Source organism: Paroedura picta, chromosome 5 (genome assembly GCF_049243985.1).
Source record: "Paroedura picta isolate Pp20150507F chromosome 5, Ppicta_v3.0, whole genome shotgun sequence".
In the NCBI taxonomy this organism is placed as follows: domain Eukaryota; kingdom Metazoa; phylum Chordata; class Lepidosauria; order Squamata; family Gekkonidae; genus Paroedura; species Paroedura picta.
Genome location: NC_135373.1, coordinates 44,686,324 through 44,706,630, shown reverse-complemented (window position 1 = coordinate 44,706,630; position 20,307 = coordinate 44,686,324). Strand labels below are relative to the sequence as shown.

General features: G+C 45.7%; 1 protein-coding gene across 2 annotated transcripts; it reads left to right on the top strand.

Moving 5' to 3' along the window:
* The first annotated feature begins 227 nt into the window (after positions 1-227).
* IFNLR1 (interferon lambda receptor 1) lies at positions 228-18,701 on the top strand. Of its 2 annotated transcripts, none has more exons than XM_077337620.1 (7): positions 228-586; positions 2,867-2,987; positions 7,047-7,231; positions 8,709-8,839; positions 11,754-11,895; positions 13,886-14,007; positions 15,549-18,701. In XM_077337620.1, the coding sequence occupies exons 1-7, from the start codon at positions 529-531 to the stop codon at positions 16,419-16,421; spliced, it is 1,632 nt and encodes a 543-aa protein (XP_077193735.1). In that variant the 5' UTR covers positions 228-528; the 3' UTR covers positions 16,422-18,701. The 2 variants fall into 2 exon arrangements, with proteins under 2 accessions (XP_077193735.1, XP_077193734.1); XM_077337619.1 differs by having other exon boundaries at positions 231-586; positions 8,691-8,839.
* Positions 18,702-20,307: the final 1,606 nt, after the last annotated feature.

The following is a 20,307-nucleotide window of genomic DNA, read 5'->3' as shown; positions in this document are numbered from 1 at the left end:
CTTTTTCCAGTGATAAGAAAAGGAACCGAGGGGGGAAGGAGGACAGATTTTTTTTTATTAAGTGAGAATGAAGGGGGGAGGGAGGGACACCCCAAAAGCCACGTTCTTTTGGAAGCGCCAGCTGTACAACTCCAGCGGGTCTATGACCAGGAGGCGGCGCGTAGAAAGCTGCCTGTGCGTCCGCACGTGTCTCTCTGCTGGGGCGCCTCCCCCCCCTACAATGTTCCCTGGGAGGGGGGGGGGCATGGCGTAGAAGCTAAGCTGGGTCAGCACTAGGAAGAGAGACCACCGAGGAAGGCCCTGCAGAGGCAGGCGACGGCCAAGCGCCTCTGCGCCTTCTCCCTCACTGGCCTCGAGAGCCCCTCGCTGGGTGGCCGCCGTGGCTCTGCCGCCGCGACTTGAGCGCCCTTGACGCCCCCGCGGACGTTCCCTGCGCCGCCTCCTGCCAGGCTGCGCAGGTGCTGCCGGTTCCGGGAAGCCTCAGAGTGAAAGCAGGCGGCGGCGGCGGCGGCGCCTCGTCGCTCCGGGATGGCCCTGTGGAGGGCGGCTGTCGTGGCCGTCCTCCTGGCCGTCAGCCCGGCCCCAGGTATGGTCGGTCCCGCGGGTCGGGCAGCCTTCGGGGCAGCGGGGTCGTAGGCGAGGGGAGCCGTTCAGACGAGACGCGGAACACGTGCAGAGTCCGGCAGCGAACCCTTTCTTCAGGCCAAGGGCGCGAGGTCGGCCTCCTCAGGGGGGGCACGGGGGAAGGGGGATACGTTAGCCGTGTTTGGGCTGCAAAACGGGAAACTTTTGCTCTCTCTTGCCTCCCGCGCCCACAGGAGGGGCATGAAGGTGTTTTGGGGTGGGAAGCAGCACCCCTTCCCTTTGGAGGATTCATAGGTCAGAATGGGAAACGGGGCCCTCATAATGAAGCACCTTCTTTCCTCCTGTATTTACCCTCACAACAACCCCGTGGGGTAGGTTTGGCTGAGAAAGTGTGACTGGCCCAAAGTTTCCCAGGAAGATTTTCTGTCAGAGCAGAGTCTTCCAGAGCTCGACCTGATACTCTGCCCAACGCACCACATTGGCTCTTGCTGCCTTTTAAAAACATCCTTGAGCTTCATCAATGAACCTTTGTCTTTTCTTGAATGTAGAATGTTAGTTTTCCTAAACTGGGAAAGGAGCCAGAAAGAAGCTTCTGAAATTAGGAAAGTAAGCAGAGATTTTTCTCATACTGGAACTCAGTGTCGCCGAATGAAGCTGATATTCATAATATGCGTGAAGAAGAACTTTTTCCCAAAACAGCTTAAGGAACAGGCAACGTTGGCTATTGGCTTAGATGTGTTTAAAGATATTTTATTTATTTTTAATGTATATACCACAGGGTTTCTGATTATTCCCCACATGAATCAGTAAAAAGGTGTGTTGCATTTAGGATTATTATTATTATTAGATACAATGAAAATATGTTGTTGTTAGGTGCGAAGTCATGTCCGACCCATTGTGACTCCATGGACAATGATCCCCCAGGCCTTCCTGTCCTCTACCATTCCCCGGAGTCCATTTAAGTTTGCACCTACTGCTTCAGTGACTCCATCCAGCCACCTCATTCTCTGTCGTCCCCTTCTTCTTTTGCCCTCGACCGCTCCTAGCATCAGGCTCTTCTCCAGGGAGTCCTTCCTTCTCATGAAGTGGCCAAAGTATTTGAGTTTCATCTTTAGGATCTAGCCTTCTAAGGAGCAGTCAGGGCTGATCTCCTCTAGGACTGACTGGTTTGTTCACCTTGCAGTCCAAGGGACTCGCAAGAGTCTTCTCCAGCACCAGAGTTCAAAAGCCTCAATTCTTTGACTCTCGGCCTTACTTATGGTCCAAATTTCACAGCCGTACATTGCAACTGGGAATACCATAGCCTTGACTAAACGCACTTTTGTTGGCAGGGTGATGTCTCTGCTTTTTAGGATGCTGTCTAGATTCGCCATAGCTTTCCTCCTCAGGAGCAAGCATCTTTTAATTTCTTTGCTGCAGTCTCCATCTGCAGTGATCTTGGAGCCCCAGAAAATAAAATCTGTCACTACCTCCATTTCTTCCCCATCTATTTGCCAGGAATTGAGAGGGCCGGATGCCATGATCTTCGTTTTCTTGATGTTGAGTTTCAAGCCAACTTTTGCACTCTCCTCCTTCACCCGCATCAACAGGCTCTTTAGTTCCTCTTCACTTTCTGCCATTAAAGTGGTATCTGCATATCTGAGGTTGTTGATATTTCTCCGTGCAATCTTGATCCCAATTTGTGACTCCTCTAACCCCACCTTTCTCATGATGTGCTCCGCATACAAGTTAAATAGGCAAGGCGACAGTATACAGCCTTGCTGAGCTCCTTTCTCAATTTTGAACCAATCAGTGATTCCATGCCCGGTTCTCACGGTTGCTTCTTGACCTGCATATAGGTTTCTCAAGAGACAGATAAGATGCTCTGGTATTCCCATCTCTTTAAGAACTTGCCACAATTTGTTGTGCTCCACACAATCAAAGGCTTTAGCATAGTCAATGAAGCAGAAGTAGATATTTTTCTGGAACTCCCTAGCTTTCTCCATGATCCAGCATATGTTGGCAATTTGATCTCTAGTTCCTCTGCCTCTTCGAAATCCTGCCTGTACTTCTGGAAGTTCACGGTCCACATATTGCTGGAGCCTATGAATGAAAATATATGAATGCATATGAATGAAAATATAGAGAACCAGAAAAACAAACAAAAATATATACTCTTAGTTCACAAAATTCATGGGGCAGGCTAGATCGTATTTAGAAATTCTTTCCAAAGCACTGAAATGTACCATGAAGCAAGAAATCTACTCCAGAGGACTTTAAAAAGTTTTTTTTCCCCTGTCAGGTGAAATTTTTCTACCACGCCCTCGCAATGTGACCCTTATGTCAAAGGATTTCAATCTGTTCTTGACGTGGCTGCCAGGGGCTGGTTACCCACCCGGGGTGTTCTACACTGTGCAGTGGATGTGAGTATTGGTTGTATTGTCCATTTAATTTTTCTGGGACTCTGACACAAAAGAACTTGGACAGAGTCAACCCCATTCACAAACCTCCTGTACTTCTCCAATTGTGCTTGTGTACTGTTTGATGCAATAGTTATTCATTTACACCCTGTCCTTCTCACCCCCCCCCCAAAAAAAAAGTCCAAAGTGGTTTTTGTCATTCTCCTTGCTTCCACTTTCTCCTCACAACAATCTTGTGAAGTAGGCTAAATGGACAGTATGTAATTGGCACAAGGTTACGCTCTGAGCTTCCTTGACAGAGTGGAGATTCAAACCTGGATCTCCCAAATCTTAGTCCAACTCTCTTTAAGCACAACTTCATACTAGCAATAGGGAAAACTTCCCTTTGGCTGATTATGCCTTTCCAGTAACAGTCATTGATTAGAGCAGGCTTTCTCAGCCAGGGTTTCAAGAAACCCTGTTGTTTTTTTTTTAAGGGCTTCCTGAATGGGTGGGATTTAATTATATATATAGTCAAACCTTGGATGATATGACCATATATGGTCAGGTTGACTGACCCACCTCTCCCCAAATGGCCAATGATGGGCTTGGAGGGATAGAGATAGTTGTCAGATATCTCCCTCAGGGGACACCAACCTTGTTCAATGGGTGTGCTGGAGACAGGAAGCAGATGCTGCCACAAAATGGCTCCTGTGGGATTCCTAGCAAAGCATCCTTCTCCTGTGGGAGCATCTGTTTCCAAATGTGTGTTTGCTGCAGACACAACGCCCCTCCTCTTGGCTCTCCTGAAGCACCTTCTGCTCCTGTCAGGTGGAGGAAAGCCAGGATTATCTTTCTGCTTTGGGGAAGAAGTAAGTCAGTGCTGTGCTATATTGTGCCCATGGGCACCACACTTAGAATCACTGATCTATTGGTTGCATCTTTATCCTGCCTCTTCTCCAAGAAACCTAAATGGTTACAGGTTTTCCCACTCCTCTGGTTGATCCACACAACAAACCTGTGCTGCTTAGGAGAGAGAGAATGGCTGGCCTGAGGGCACCTGGAAGCTTCATAGGTGAACCCAGGTCTCTTCAGCTCACCACTGCTGTCAATTGGTTCTTGTAATTATGCGATGGGGAAAGCATTACATAACCCTAGGCACCTTCTGCCTTGCCTGTTGATAGTTGACAGGGCTGCCCCTGACTGGGAGGAGTGGTGGTCTTGGTGTAGTGGTTGGTGTAGCTTGGTGTAGTGGTTAGGAGTGCGGACTTCTAATCTGGCAAGCTGGGTTTGATTTCCCGTCCCTCCTCCACATGCAACCAGCTGGGTGACCTTGGGCTCACCACAGCACTGATAAACCTGTTATGACCGAGCAGTGATAGAAGGGCTCTCTCAGCCTCACCCACCTCACAGGGTATCTGTTGTGGAGAGAGGAAAGGGAAGGCAAATGTAAGCCTCTTTGAGCCTCCTTCGGGTAGAGAAAAGCGGCATCTAAGAACCAACTCTTCCTCTTCTTCTTCTAATATGGTGTCATCAGCATGGTGTGATGGTTAAGAGGGCGATTTCTAATCTGGAGAGCTGGATTTGATTCCCTGCTCTTCCACATGCAATCAGCTGAGTGACCTTGGGCTAGTCACCATCCTGTTAGAGCTATTTTCACAGTTGAGTTCTGTCAGGGCTCTCTCACCCTCACCTACCTCACAGGGTGTCATTTGTGGGGAGAGAAAGGGAAGGCAATTGTAAGCCACTCAGGCAGTGAAAAGCAGGGTTTAAAAAACAGTTATTTTCTTCCTCCCCCCCCCCCCAGGTGGCTTCCACACAGGAGTTTTGTCTCGCAAGGCTGGTGAGATATTCTTGCTTTTGTGGCATAAGTCTCCACTCAACACTGCTCATGCAGAGCATAGGACTTTGGCCTTTGAGCTAGAGCAAAGGGGAAATCACCTTTGCCCTGAATTAAAGGCGAAATGGTATGGCAGCAGCAGGCAGGCCTTAAGCCATACCTTTAGCCAATCTGAACAGGGGGCAGAGCTAAATGCTACTGTGCTCCCAACTGAGGTAATCCCACATGACCTTTTGCGATTTTGGGTGACTAAGTTGGTTTTGAACTGTAAACCTTCACCTCAGGTACCAGATTTATTAGGGCAGCAGGTAGAAAGGCTTTGGGTTCACTGCCAGGAGGTAAGTTTTGTGGTGAGTGAAAAGAACACAGTAATTTCTCAGGCAGGAAAATAACAAATATTTACTTACAGGTTGTTTTTTAATTAACATAGTTTCATGATCTGCAGTATAGTCCCCGGAAAGCAGGCAAAAACTCAGAACTTAGGCAAAGTCTCTGAAGTTTATTTTTCCAGGAAGCATACAAGATACAAGTCATCTCTAGGATAAATTTGGAGATGCTTTAAGCACAGATTACAGTAGTCAGTGATAGAGAGAAAATCCCCACCCCCTTGTAAGTGAATATGCACATCTTAGATTCACACAGGAAAGGCAAGAAATGCAAATCACAACTAACACCAAACTGCCTGCTTATATATATATTTTTTTAATGCAAGGACACTCTACTTCAGAAGGAACCACATGGTAGTGGGGGGGGGGAGCACAAGAATATTCTACCACAGGGTTTTATGGGACTTTGGTTCAGCAAGCAGGGAAACCATGGATGGGAGCCATGTGGCGATATTGAGACAGTCAAAACATATGCTTGGCTGAGCCCCATAAATTTAGTCCAATAATGGTTTCATACTGAGGTTGGAATTCTCTTTAATGCTTCCATAGACAAAGAGGCTTTCACTGAATCGCCACTAGGTTGGTTCCTTTCACACAGGATTCCACCCACCCTTTCCCACGAGTCATACTAAGTCCGACAAGGTCTGCTCATCACCGGAGAGAGGCCTCACAACCAAGTCCTCTACCCTCTGCCAGGCTACCAGGAAGAGTCATCCTTCAACCTTCCTGCTCTCATGCTCAGGCAGACCCAAACTGTGACTACCCTCTCCTTTAGGAAGCCCTGAATTACCCCCTGCTGGGCTTCTATCCGATATTCCATACCTCATCCAGAGGCTAATTGAGTGCTGGAGAAAGAGTCCCAGAAGCTCAGGGATAAAACCCCTGAATGACTGTTCTTCCCTTCAGGGGCAAGACGGTCCCTTATCTCTCACAGCTCCCTTCTCAGTAGAGATGCTAAGTCCGTGGATTCGGAGGTGGACACGGACCCTGGAAGTAATTTGAGTTCTTTATTAAGACTCCACCATGGTACAAGAAGTACTGAGAACTGAACCAACAACTCCCGAGAAAATCCCAATTTACAGACATAATCCACACAGTAGATCTTCCCACCAGTGCGCACTATTGGACATTTTCACTTTAAACTGACTGTATCTGGCAGACGGGATCTAGCCACACATTGGTCATTACATTGCAGGCTTACGATCCTGCCTTGGATTTTAAGCTCGGTCTTTGGCAGAACGACAGACACAACACTAGGCCTGGCCCCGCTTCAGATTATTAGCAAGGATTTTGTGCAAGCCACACATCATGTTCCTTTAATGCCGTTTTTCCCATTGGTGTACCTGTGGATGCTGTGGTACTTGCTGTGGTACTTGCAGTTGGCCCTTTGCACCTGCTGAGCTTTTCAGATAGTGGGCAAGGCCATTGTATGGCAGGGCTTGTTCCCAGCTGCCTTCACTGTCATGGAAGGGTTTTAGGCTGGGGGGACTGAGAGCTGGTGTGATTGGGCTTTCCTTAGTCAGTGTGTGGCTACGCATTCCCTTGAGGTTTTTCTTCATCCCAGGAGGTGTTAGGAGAGAGGGGTTCAGTTTAGCTCTTTCTCCTGCAGCAGCCATTTTTGGGTGACACTCACTTCCCCCTGTCAAAATTCCACAGCCCCCTGAAGGCTGAAACAGGTTGAGAATCCCTGATTTAACCAATATACCTATACTATATTTCATGAGAGGAGCTAAGTCTTGGGGGATTCTGGTTTCCCGTGAAATGTCTGCTGCCTTTTTTGGCTGAGCAGCCTGCAGAGATGTGGCCACCACCTTGTACAGGATTCTGAATTAGTGCTGTTTTCACTTTCTCTTTCAGGAATGTTTACAGCGACTGGAAAGATGTCCTGCTTTGTAGAAGCATCTTGGAAACAGTCTGCAATATAACATGCGCATCTCCAGACGTGCACCACGGCTTTGATGTCCGCGTGAAAGCTCAGGGGAGTGCTGGAACCATTTCCTCCCCATGGGTGAATTTGGAAAGCATAGATTACGAAGTTAATGGTATGGTCAGTAGCCTCTGGACCTAGGTTGGCAGGGCATGGCGGAGACAAGCGTGTGCTGTTAATGATACCAGTTGCTAATTTTGGGGAGGAGAAGCTATGTACAGAATCTAGGGAATGGAAATCCTGATATAGTGATTAGGAGGTCTGACCTAATCTGGTGAGTCGGGTTTGATTCCCTGCTCCTTCCCCACATGCAGCCAGCTGGGTGACCTTGGGCTCACTACAGCACTGATAAAGCTGTTCTAACCAAGCAGTGATATCAGGGCTCTCTTAGCCTCACCCACCTCACAGGGTGTCTGTTGTGGGGAGAGGAAAGGGAAGGTGACTGTAAGCCGCTTTGAGACTCCCATCTGGTAGAGAAAAGCGGCATATAAGAACCAACTTCTTCTCCTATATGTGTTGTGAGGTACACACACTACCTAGAAGGCAAAAGGAATGACAAATATGTATCACATTTGAGCTAATTTGATATAAAGCCTAAGAAGGTTGTTGTTCTAAGATCAGAAGAGGTCAATATGGAGGACATGTTGTTTCCACAGAAAGCAGCAGCCCTGTGTGTCTCCTGGGTAATGTCTTCTAAAAGAAAACCTTGTAATGTAACGGCATCACTGGCACACTTCTCCCGCCATGGCCCTCTTTCATTGGCTGCCACTTATAGGTGGGCTGTAATGGAAATGTGCTGAGAGAGACCTGAGCTGCATAGCCCAGGCTAGTGTGGTCTCATCAGATCTCAGAAGCTAAGCAGGGTTTGTCTTGGTCAGTATTTAGATGGGAGATCACCAAGGAAGCCCAGAATTGCTTCCCAGGGGCTGGCAATGACAAACCACCTCTGAATGTCTCTTGACTTGAAACTCCTACAAGGGTCACCATATGTTAGCTGCAATGTGATGGCTAAAAAAAAAAGGAGGGGATGAGAAACAAGGCTCCTGTTTTTCTTTGGATTTTCTTTGGTTATGTTTTGCTTTGTGTGGCTACAGAGAACTGCAGCTTCATTGGATTTGCAGTCAAGTATGCAAAAAGACCCACAGTCCACTATTTTGGGGGTTCAGGTATATTGAACCTGAAAAATGTTGGTACTTCCCAATATTCCCAAATCCCAATACCAGCATGATATTCAGATTCAGAAAATATTCGGGAAGCCTGAATTTTTCCTGCTCCATTATAGCCTTTGGGAAGCCATTATAGTCAATGGTCTCCATAGGGCAGAATGGAGAATCAATCTGGGGCTGAGGGTAGCTGCTTTTTGACAAAGAGGCGCCAAATTTGCAGCACAGCTGAATATTATAGAGGTTTTTTTCTCAGGAAAGGTGTCTGGTTCTGTTTTCAGCCTGAAACTTAAAACTGGCAGACATTTAGCACCACCCAGAAAATTTGATAAAAAGGAAAACTGAAGACAGTGTAACCAAATAGGAAAGCTATTCTTGGATACTTCCCTAAAATCTGCTTTTAATTTCCAGTGACACTCGCTCCCCCAGCTCTGCAGGTAAGGAAGACAGGAGACACCGTTGTGGTGAATACCACTTTCCCCTACCCCTGGTGCTTGGAGGCCATATTCAGTGATCTGACTTCTGATTTGGAATTTTGGGAAGCTGGAGCCAACAACAGAGTGAGTAGAAGAGCCAAAGCTTTGTCATTTCAACCTACCAGATCTCCAGAACACAGGCAGTCAAGGTTCAGGACCAAGTCACACGATACAAAGTCTTCATGGCTGCCATAACAGAGGGGTGTGCCTGCCGTTTGGACTGGGGTGATGGGAAGCAGAGAGAGGAGGCTTAACCCTGTCTCTGCAATGATCCAATTTTCCCAACCCAAAACAGCCCCACAAAACTATTGTTTGCCCCTTTGGGAAGACTTAGTGTGTCCCGATGGCTGCACATTTCAGATGAGGAGATGGTGTGTGGGAGAGAAGCTTAAGTCCCTTCTCCCAATCTGAACATAGCCTGCGTGTCAATTAAATTCCCAACTTCCCATACACGGTTGATAGAAGCATGTCAGGTAACCATGATGAGGACTTCATAGTATGGGATTCAACCCTCAGAGATCTTTGTGGATCCTGAGCAAGTTTGAACCGTAGATGGTCTCAGAGTAGTTTCAGACCATGAGCTTTTTTGTCTGTGCCCAGGATGAACTAATAAGTTTGTGAGCTGTGCCTGATGAAACCTTGTAAGCCAGAGGAGTTGCTGAACAAGGTTTCCACCTTGGAAAGCTTCTTGCACTTATTGCTGGTTGGTGCATGAAGAATTCTGAAAAACAAGCAATTGCAAAATGAACAATACAGGTAGTTTGTGTAGGGTGCAGAATCTAGCATTTGTTTTGATAGATTTAAGTTTGTATAGAGTTCCCTGAGGCAGGATGCTTGGCAAACTTTGTAAACTGTAGTTAACAGTCTTATCCACAATATGAATTTAAGCAAGTTTAATGAACACTATTGAAACAAATTTTGTAATCAGTCTTGGATCCTGTCCTGCTAAGGAGCTTGGATGAGAAACCTCCTAAGAGGCAATCGAAACTGTCAGAAAAGGCAGCATTTCTACAAATAGACCACTTCAGAATGATGATGCAGGATTGCAGGTTCTTCCTGATTGATTAGATTTCCGTATGCAAGGACTTCTAGTCCTGGAAGAAACGTTCAAAGACAGGCTCTCTATGCCCTTTCTCAGTAAATGAAGACTTGGAGGTTTTTAATGTTTGAATTGATTGTCAAATGTTTGTCTGGAAAAGGGCATAGTCTTCAGCATGCAGATTGTTCCTGTATTCCAAAGGTGAACGTGGCCATTAGCCTTGGGAGCAACTGATTTTTCACATGTTTGCGTAGCTGGAACTGCAGATGGGTTTTCGCTGATGTTCTCCCTGCCTTTCAGGGAAAATTCAAAAAGGCAACTGCAGCCCAAGTGTATAAAATTATCATTTCACACCAGTTGGTCCCCGCTGGGAGAAAATGCTAATGCTGTGATCCCTGGTAGGCTGTAGGAGAAAGGGCCTAGGGTAGAGGCTGGGTATCTGCTTGGAATGCAGAAGACTTGGCCTGCAGAACTTTCTATTAAAAGGGTCTTGGGACCTCACTGTAATCTGTGCTCCCATGTGTCTGCCCCAAGTACTGTAAAGTTGACATTATAGGAGTCCCCGGGTATGTGGAGGCCTAATTTGGATTGGGACGGAGGTACAGGGAAAAGGGGAGCTTAAGCTTCTTCCTGTGCTGCTTTCCTGATCTGAAAGGGCCCTGGAGATTTGCTGTTTTCCCCACTGGAAAAAACATACATATAATGGCAGGCTAGATACTACATACGACAAAAACCCAGTCACAGCCCAACACAAGTTACACGTGCAATATCAAGGACCTAACGTTCTCCATGGCCTGATTGGGCTCAGCAGCACAGCACAGAGAAAGGATGGGCTTCACTCATTTGCCCTGTGCTTTTCGGGAGCCAAAATGGCTGTCGGGAGGTCCTGTTTGCTCCCACCGTGGGGCTTCACCTGTAGTGGCTGGAATACATGGCCATTCGATCTCAGGAAAATGGTGCAGGGTGCCCCTGTTTGCCGGTAGCTGGAGTCAATACAATTGGGCTTCGTGGACCATCAGTCTAACTCGGGCATGCTCTCATTCAGGGATGGCCAAACTGCAGCTCTCCTGATGTCCCTGAACTTCAATTAGTATTAGTCCCTGCCAACAGCATGCCTCTTGGTAATGGTAGCCCATGGACATGTGAAGAGCTACAGTTTGACCACTCCTGCGCCGTTGGACTGCTTGGTAGAAAGGATAGGGATGTATTCTCAAAATGTCAGGGCAGTTACCTTTTTAATGGCTCTTGCTCCTGTGACTTTAACAGTAAGCTGAAACAGAGGCATTAAACAGGTAAAATCTTTCCCTGTGACTTTACACTAGGAAAAACGTTCCTGGTTACATTTCTTTGTGTTCTTCTTATTATGTTTGTTTGTTTTTAAACTTAGCTAGTAGGTCAGGAAGAGCCTCTTGTGGCGCAGAGTGGTAAAGCAGCAGTTTGAAAGCTTTGCCCATGAGGCTGGGAGTTCAATCCCAGCAGCCGGCTCAAGGTTGACTCAGCCTTCCATCCTTCCGAGGTCGGTAAAATGAGTACCCAGCTTGCTGGGGGGTAAATGGTAATGACTGGGGAAGGTACTGGCAAACCACCCCATATTGAGTCTGCCATGAAAACGCTAGAGGCCGTCACCCCAAGGGTCAGACATGACCTGGTGCTTGCACAGGGGATACCTTTACCTTTACTTTTTTAGTAGGTCAGGTGGAGGGTGGGTGACAGGGCCAAGGCCAGCCAGCATGCATCCACAGCAGAGCATGGCTTTGAACCTGGGTCTCCCAGATCCTAGTATTACACTCTAACCACTGCATACTCCAGCTCTCATTGAAGGCACAGGGGCAGGTCGGCAAATACCGATTTGAGATCCACCTCTGTTTGTTCTGGGGACGAACCCTTTTGTGACTCAGCCAAGGTTATGTTTGCTGATATCCCTGTTGATTTCAAGCCACTGCTTTTCTTATCTGCTAGAAAAAAATCAATATGAAGAACACGAAGGACTTTGACGCTACGGTTTTCAACGGCAGCAGTTACTGCTTCAGTGCCCGAGCTGTTCTACACCACGTGCACAGCAGCTTCTCTGAGCCGACTTGCGTACAGTTACACAGTCAAGGTACAGCCCTGCAAAGGAGGACTAAGCTTCAATACAAAGGCTGCAGTTCCCAGTCATTGTCCTGATCTAGCAAGCCAGAAACATATAGGACGTGCACAGCAGATGTGCTCATCTTGACCCCACTGAAACGGCTAAGACACATTTTGATGAGAATGCGGCTTCCCTGAAGTTGCAGAGAAAGTGCTGTAGTTTTTAGTTTCCTTTTCACCAGAACACTGAAGAGTCATAGTGTCATATTTGCAAATAACGCAATTATCAGAAACAGAGTCAATGTAGAAAGCAAATAGGCTCTCCCACAACAAAGCCACTCGGTACCAGATTTCCTCTGTTTGTTCTGAACTGCTTCACAAATTACAAAGTCCTGGTGTCCCCCATGTGGCCACCACAGGGGCTGAATGTTTCATTCTCACAACGGGATTCCCTGTATGCAGGGCCCAGTTCAAATTGGCACCACAGGAGGAAGAGCCTTAAGCCCTTCCTGCACCGTTTTTTGGACATGAAACTGCCTCGGGGAGTTGCTGTTTGCCCCACTGAGTGTAGTGGTTAAGAGTGGAGGACTCTAATCAGAACTGGGTTTCATTCCCCACTCCTCCACAGGAAGCCAGCTGGACGACTTTGGGCCAGTCAAAGTTCTCTTAGAGCTGTTCTTGCAGAGCAGTTCTCCCAGAGTTCTCTCAGCCCCAGCTACCTCATGGGGTGTCTGTTGTGAGGAGAAGAATGGAAAGGTGTTTGTGAGCCATTTGAGGACTCTTTCGAATAGTGAAAAGCAGGGTATAAAAAACAGCTCTTCTGCTTCTACACATTATGCTTCCCCAGTAGAGCAAACAGCGACTTTCCAAACTGTTTCTGATTGGTAAAATGATATGAAGTAGGGGAAAGCTTTGGTTACCTTGCTGTCTGTCTGCCCCCCCCCTTCTGTGTGTGTGTATGTGTGTGTGTTTGTGCTGATCCAAACTGGGCCCAGGCTCACCTCTGATCAAAATTCCTTTTGTCAGCCATATGAATCTGCTTTCTCTGTCTTTCTGAACTCAGATTGCAAGCCTGCTCCTTTGTCATATACTCCTGTAAGTCAGAAAGGATCACTACAAAATGATAGAATCCTTTATTAAACAAAAATATCAAAGAGTGAAGCTTTTGTTCTTCAACACATCCTCCATCTAGGTCTATCCACGTCTCCATCTCCCCAGCCCTTCCCCAAAGAATTCTGCACTCTTCAATTTTCACCAGGTCAAAACAGCAGTTTTGGGATCTTCAGTGGACTCAAATTGTGTTCCTTTTCAATGTACTTTGTGTCTGGGGAACAGAAAGAAGCCTGAGGTGACAGGATCAGGGCTGATGGGTTAAGGTTTCCCAATGAAATTCTCATAGTTCAGCCCTTGCTACCTTCAAAGAACAAACCAGGGCTTTGTCAAGATGGAAAAAATCCCTTGGCGCAATTTTCCTGGCCTTTCTCTCACAGTGCAGTTCTCAGTTTTCTTAACACTTCTTCATAATAAGCCCCGGTGGTCGTCCTTCGAGAAAATCCTTTTGTTTGGAATAAACCCCATGCTTGAATGAATAGCAATACTTTCTGACTTACCCTTGTACACCACCTGAGGAGCACGTGCCCCAGATCCTACGTGGGCAGGAAGATTGCGCCCATACAGGAAAAATATCTAGATGATGTTGAGGTCCTTTGTATTATTTTGTCAACCCCTTGAGTTAGTGGGAAAGAGAAGAGAAATCCTCCACCATTACTCTGGAGCCTCTGGTTTTTAAGTGTGCTTCTGGCTCTTAAGGCACTATAAGTGTGATGGTTTCCCACAAACAATCACGGGGATTGTAGTTTGGAGAGATCTGTTGCTGCCCTCTCTGCTTGCCGCACATAACCATGGTTCCCTCTGAGGAAGGGGAGTGAACGTTAACCCAGTTTTTAAGTTAGATGTATCCCCTATATTAGGATATGAAGAACACTCCACAGTTTCTGAGCTGCTTCTATTTTGTTTTGCAGAAAACACCTGGGCGTTTGCTGCTGTCCCAGTGCTACTTCTGTTCATCTTGTTTGTTTGCGTTGTCTGTTCTCTCTACCGGTCCAGAAGTAGACCTAAGACTGTCAAAAGTCCACAAGCGCTGGTAATGAAAGTATGGCTGGTTTTGAAATATAGAAAGCAGAAGGTAGACTCCCCAGTTAACATCCAATCAGCAATTCTTATCCAGGAGCCTGGATAAGTACACTCCCCTTCCTTCCCAATGCCAGGGTAGCTGGATCACCAGGGAGGAGTTGGTTAACATTTCCCCAGCTACAAAAGTAGTTTTTGCAGTAAGATCTCAGCCACTGACCACATCTGGAAAATTCTGCCTGCCTGCTCTACTCCAAAACATTCTATCATTTTAAAAGTCTCCACTTGGTTTACCTAGAGTAGTGGTTCTTAAACAGACTCACTTCTGAATTTACTGTAGGTTTTGGGACCCACTTGCAAAGCTATTCCATAATACATTCTTCCTCCCCAGTGTCAAATACAGGACTATCACATCAGCTAACGCTGAACAAGTTTATATTTTATATTCCGCATATGAAGAAGAAGAAGAGTTGGTTCTTATATGCTGCTTTTCTCTACCCGAAGGAGTCTCAAAACGGCTTACAGTCACCTTCCCTTTCCTCTCCCCACAACAGACACCCTGTGAGGTGGGTGAGGCTGCTTGGTCAGAACGGTTGTATCAGTGCCCAAGGTCACCCATATGGTGTTTTATATAATCCTAGTATCAAAGCCTGTTTTAAAAACAGGGTTTGAAAGGAGCAACAGGTAGGAGGGCACATGCAGTGCCAGAGTACACCTGGCTGGCCTCCCCCACTACCCCAGGAGAAACAGGTTGACTTTCTCTATTGGAATTGCAAAGGCCAAGCAGTTTTCCTTGTAATTGAAGAACTCTATCTGTGAAGAGAAAACTATAAAATGCATTTCAGTGGACCGCACTGATGTTCAGTTAAATACAGTACACGTCAGATGAAACCACAAAGAGAGAGGGTGCTTTTTTAAAAAAATTGTTATCTGACTATTCAAACATTTGACACTTCTGTATTGCTTGATTTCTTGATATTCATTTTTTGGCAGTATTTGTGAGCTAGCACGCAATACATGAAGTGGCCTTATGGTGAAAGCCAGGCCCATGTAGACCACTGTAACCCACATCAGCACACCAAGATCTCATTCAGAGGGTCTACGCAAGATCTTTTAACTGGAGATGCCAGAAATTTCTACATGCAAACCATGCACTCACTCCCCCACCCAGTGCACTGTCCCCCTCCCATACCTCAATGTTTTAATAGCTGGCTGATAGACTTGCAAGTATATTGAATATTTCACGACAGACTACTTAAGTAGATTTCATCTGTAACATCTGTCTGTTGCAGTGGACGATTAGAGTATAGCTCTGATCAGGATTGTACTGTGGAATTTGAAGAGGAAATTTTCACTTGAAATATAAATGCAGGGCCTGGAAATGTTGCTGAGTTTCGAATGCTTGCCAGAATTTGGTTCTGCTGTTCGTGGCCAATTCTGTCATTTCCATATCAGTTTAAAATTTTCTTTTAAAGGGGGCGGGGGAGATTAAAAACCAAAAGACTGAATTGTTGGCCTCGAAAATAATCAACCACATTCTTTTTCCCCAATTAGGATTTTTCCAGCTCTAAATACCCAAAGAAGTTTCTGGAATTCACTGAAAAAGAATTCATCAGTGTCTTGATATGGCCTGGACACCCTGTTGGAGTAGAAAACAGGAGTAGGCTTCCGACTCAGCTACATTCACCGTTGGTTCCTTCTGTGCTGGAAGAATCTGAGGAGGAGGAGGAGGAGGAGGAAGATATTGGCAGTTCCAGACCATACACTGAAATCCATCGATTCCAGAAGAATAACATTGACAGCCAGATGGTTGGTCTGGGTGAGAAACAGTCTGATCCAGGCTCTGAATCAGACAGTTCTCAGCTGGGCGAAGGCTCCATGCCAGATCTAATGATGCCCAGGTCCACTGTTGCTACAGACTCAGTCTTTGGGGTGATGACTTCTGGATTCCAAGGGAGTGAGACAACTTGGCTTTCTGCGGGTTTTTCTTCAGGGGAATCATCTGTGTGTCTGGACAACATGATTGCTCAAAGGGAAGGATGGGAAGATTTGGATAAAGGCACAGGCTTCTGGTTTGAGTTGTCTGGCTCAAACCTCCCCCCTCGGAAGGTATTCATGCCTTCAGAAAGCTTTTGTGAAGCCAGCTGTGGAATCTTGGGAGACCCACAAATATCACTCTTTGGAGTACGAAGCATCCAGGACTTCTCTGGCTTCCTTGAGGATGAGAACCTATCTGAAAATGACTCTTGTGGTTGTGGAGGACCCAGGGGTGAATTGTCTCCTTTGAAGGTGCCTTCTAAAGAAGGCTTGAAAAACAGTAATTTAGGTGGAAACATAGACTCCATAGAGTACAGTTCTCCAGAACCTAAATCTTATGGCTATCGGCCCAGACCTGTACATTATCTTCCAAGGATTTTACAGAGGTGATTGTGACTCCTCAGAGTACCTCTAGGAATTAGAAGTCTCCCCCTCAAAGGGGTTGCAAATTTTGCACTAAAATGTCTAACTTCTACAATAAGAAGAGACAAATGCAGTGAATGGGGGCCACAAATTCAGTGCCTAGAAGAGATTGTGAGAATCAGGCCTGCACACATGTTTTTAGTTTCACTCGAGGATTTTTGGAGTTTGACAATAAGTAGAGCATGTAGCGCATATTTAGCACATGCATCCTGTATCCTCCATTTTGACTCATCATGTTCAGTGGTAACGGAGTGTTAACAGACACTCAGGGCAACAAGAAGCCATTGAACCTTCTGTGTGCGAAAAAAGATTTCATTCTGGCTGCGGGGTTTGCCATGAGACTTTGAATTTTCTCCCAAGACTTGAATGGCAGATACTAGGGTTGTTAGTTGGTCAAACCCCTTGTAAAGCAATTAGAAGGATGAGCAAATTGGTTGGTTTAGTAAGCAGAGATTGATAATCTGAAGAAGGAATCTGTAATGGATGAAGAGAGCAATGATAGGAGCTAAAGGGGTCCCAAACCAAGTGGGTCTCCTTTTCAGCAGGAGGTGGCTTCCAGTTTGTGCAGGATACTCTGCAATTATTAGTACAACTTACATAGTGCAGTAATTCTGAAGGTTGTTTTTTTTGGGGGGGGGGGGACTGCACCTTGATTACAGTTCCCCAGGTCTTACAGGTTTGAAGAACTGAAAGTTTTCTGTTGGGGAACCTGAAAAAGACCTGAGGTTCAGTCTTCAGTCTGTCTTGTTGGTCTGGCTCACTTCCTGGGGGTTTTTTTGTGACAAACTGATGTCACCACCCTAACAATATGCTGTCCCAGTCTTCTGAAAAGTTCCGACATGCACTGGAGGTTGCAATGCTAGAATATAGCGGAGTTCTATGATCTTAAAGATGTGTCAGGCTGCTCTAACTAGGAGTGTGCACTCAGCTAATCTGAGGCAAATAAATGCCTGAAAAATACCTTATCAGTATTTTGGGGATATTAATTCAGCCAAATTGGTTTTTTTAATTTATTTTTTCGGCTCTCTGAAACGGCCAGCCTGAGAAATCATGAAAATATCCAGGCTTATGGAACATTCCACGTTCTGATTCAGTGCAGACTTCAACAGCACAAATTGATCTCTGTCATGAACAAAATGGGGGTAGAACTATTTGCCCTGCCAAAGCTTCAGATGTGAAACTGTGAAGCATCATAAAAGCTTCTGTAGAAGCCTTTGAGGGTTACTTCAGCATTCATATGCAGTTGCCAGGACAATCAGCACGTTTGTGTTTGAAGAGTTATTTAGTTAGCAAAATACATCTCTGTAAAGGCTGCTGTTGAAACCTATTGCCCTCTGCGTTCTGCTGCCTGAAAAGGGGTGAGAGGAAGAAGAATAGGCCGAAGGGATACTGCCTCCTTCTCTTGTTTGCAGGCTTCGATTTTCCCATTCCCTTCCCCCCCTTGCAAGTTATTTCAGGAAACACAAAGGTTGAGAGACGGAGGAGATGGGAAAGAGCAAGATTCAAGCTATCAATAGGTCACATCGAATCCAGTGGCTGCTTCTGTTAAAGTGTTCAAAAGCCCTTTCATGTTTTGTGTTTATATCCCTTGTGGGGATTTTGGAGACAACAAAGCTGCTTTGCCCAGGGTGCTTTCCACTTCTTCTTCACATCCTGAATGTGCCAAGCTGGACTTTTGGGAAACCACTGCTTTTTCCCCACTTACGCTCGAATTCAAACAGTGTCTTCTGAGGAACATTTACTGTGATATCATGCAAACACCCGCACCCATCCATTCTAATGCCATTCCCTGTCATTCCTCAGGGTCTTCAAAGAGGAGTAAATCACTTCACCAACCTCAGCAGCTGGTCTGCTACTCTAAGAAGTCCCAGCTGATTACAGTCAGCCTGGAAATAAGACTTCCGAATCCTTTCTGCACCTTTTGCATTTGCTGAATTAGGAGATGAGACAGTTGCAGCTTATGCTGGCCATTGTTTCCTGCTTTATGCTAAGGAGATATAGAATGAGCTGGTTGGGGACATATGAAAAGAAAGTACCAGATTGGCAAGGGAAACTGGAAGTCTCCTGATTCAGCAGCAGGTTTCAAAGTCTATTAAGGTGGAATCTGGGTTGCAACTGGTAAACTCTATGGTGTGTGGTATGTTTGCAATCTTTTCCAAAATGTTACGAATAATCCTAGTGCTTTTATTTAAATGTTTACATTGTTTGTCCCCCAAAAGAGGGAACAATAAACGTTTTCAGAACTTCTGCTACAGTTATTCTTGTGAAGCGAGTGGAGTCCATGATAGTGAAGGAGAGTATCTTGAATATGATGACACAATGCCAAACAGTCGTAAGAACAGCTTAGTTCATTTTGAAACTGAGCTGGATAGTTTTGGTAAAATGAATTGTTGTCTAACGGATTTGTTTTGATTTGTCTGCAGTTCTTGGAAAGGTTTGTTCTATACCAGAATCTTATTTTAAAGCATTCTGCCCCATCGTGCCAGAGATACCTCAAGACTTAACAGCATATTTAAAACAACAAAATTATGAATATAAAAACAGTGGGGCCTGTATGCTGCAAGGGTTGGTACAATTATCTTCAGCATGGAGCTCGACAATGTGTTTATTGCCTCCCCCTTCTTGAGTCCTGGTATGAAGCTCTAAGGGCCTTGAAAGACCAAAGAGACTAGGGGAAAATCCTAGAAAGGCACTGTGAATCCCTTTTTTTTCTCCCCCTCAATGTCATGAGGGTAGGTGATTGGAGCTATAGGTAGGGAACTTCCTGCTAGGCCTCAGTATTAGAGAAGCATATGACTGAATGGAACAGGAAAGAAAAACATGGAGTAGCAGGTAATTCCCCACCGGCCACCTGACTTGCAAAGCACTGAGTGCTTCCCGGGTTGGTCCATGGTTGTTCTGCCTAGATGCTTTTAAAAGAACAGTAGTGTTGTAGGAACTGAGATAATTTGTATGCATGTTAAAGCATTGTTCATCGCAATCACTGCTGGGAGTGCGGAGGGGGGGGGCAGCCTTACATATCCAGATGATTTCATAGAGGTCAGTGCACCTCTGAGCACATTGTGCCCTTGAGATGACATCAGTGTGGCCCAGAATCCAAAAACTGGGGAAAATGGCATTACTAGTGCCCATGAGACCCCCCCAACTCTTTTTGTAATTTCAGAAATAAAATGGTGTGTTGTTTTTTTTATTTCTTGACTTACGAAATTGTAAAAAATGGATAGGATCAAATACGGAGCTCTTCTGCCAGGTCTATGGTTGAGGCTGAGATTGGCAAGGAAGAACATTGCCCCCCTGGGGGGTTTGAACTAGTCATCATCACCCTCCATCCCCCAATGCCCTTGTTCGGGTAGGGGAGACTGGTATTTTCCACCGTGTTGGTATTTTTATAGTCTTTTAACGGGGGTCTTTTAATGGGGGATTTTAAGACTATTGTTACCCGCCACGAGCCTGTAGGGAGTGGTGGTAAATAAATTGAATAATAATAATAATAATAATAATAATAATAATAATACTTTGGGGATAGATAGCATTATGAGTTTGTATTAGGCTCAAAGACTCCTTGAATCCTGTGCATTACCATAGCCAAGCATTTTGTGACAAAAAGGCCCACATCCCCTGAGAGGTGCTACAGTAGTGAGGTCCATCCTTTCCCTTGGCTGAACCTGATGACGCCACACTGATTCACTATATGAACAGCAGTACTTCCACATACCATTAGAAATGTACCATGTGGGGTCCCATTTATATTCACAGTCTCTTGACTTGGAAGAGATGGGATATCTACCAGACTTTAAAAATTTCAAACCAACATAGGAATTAGCTGTGTGATAAATATAGAATGTATGTTGGC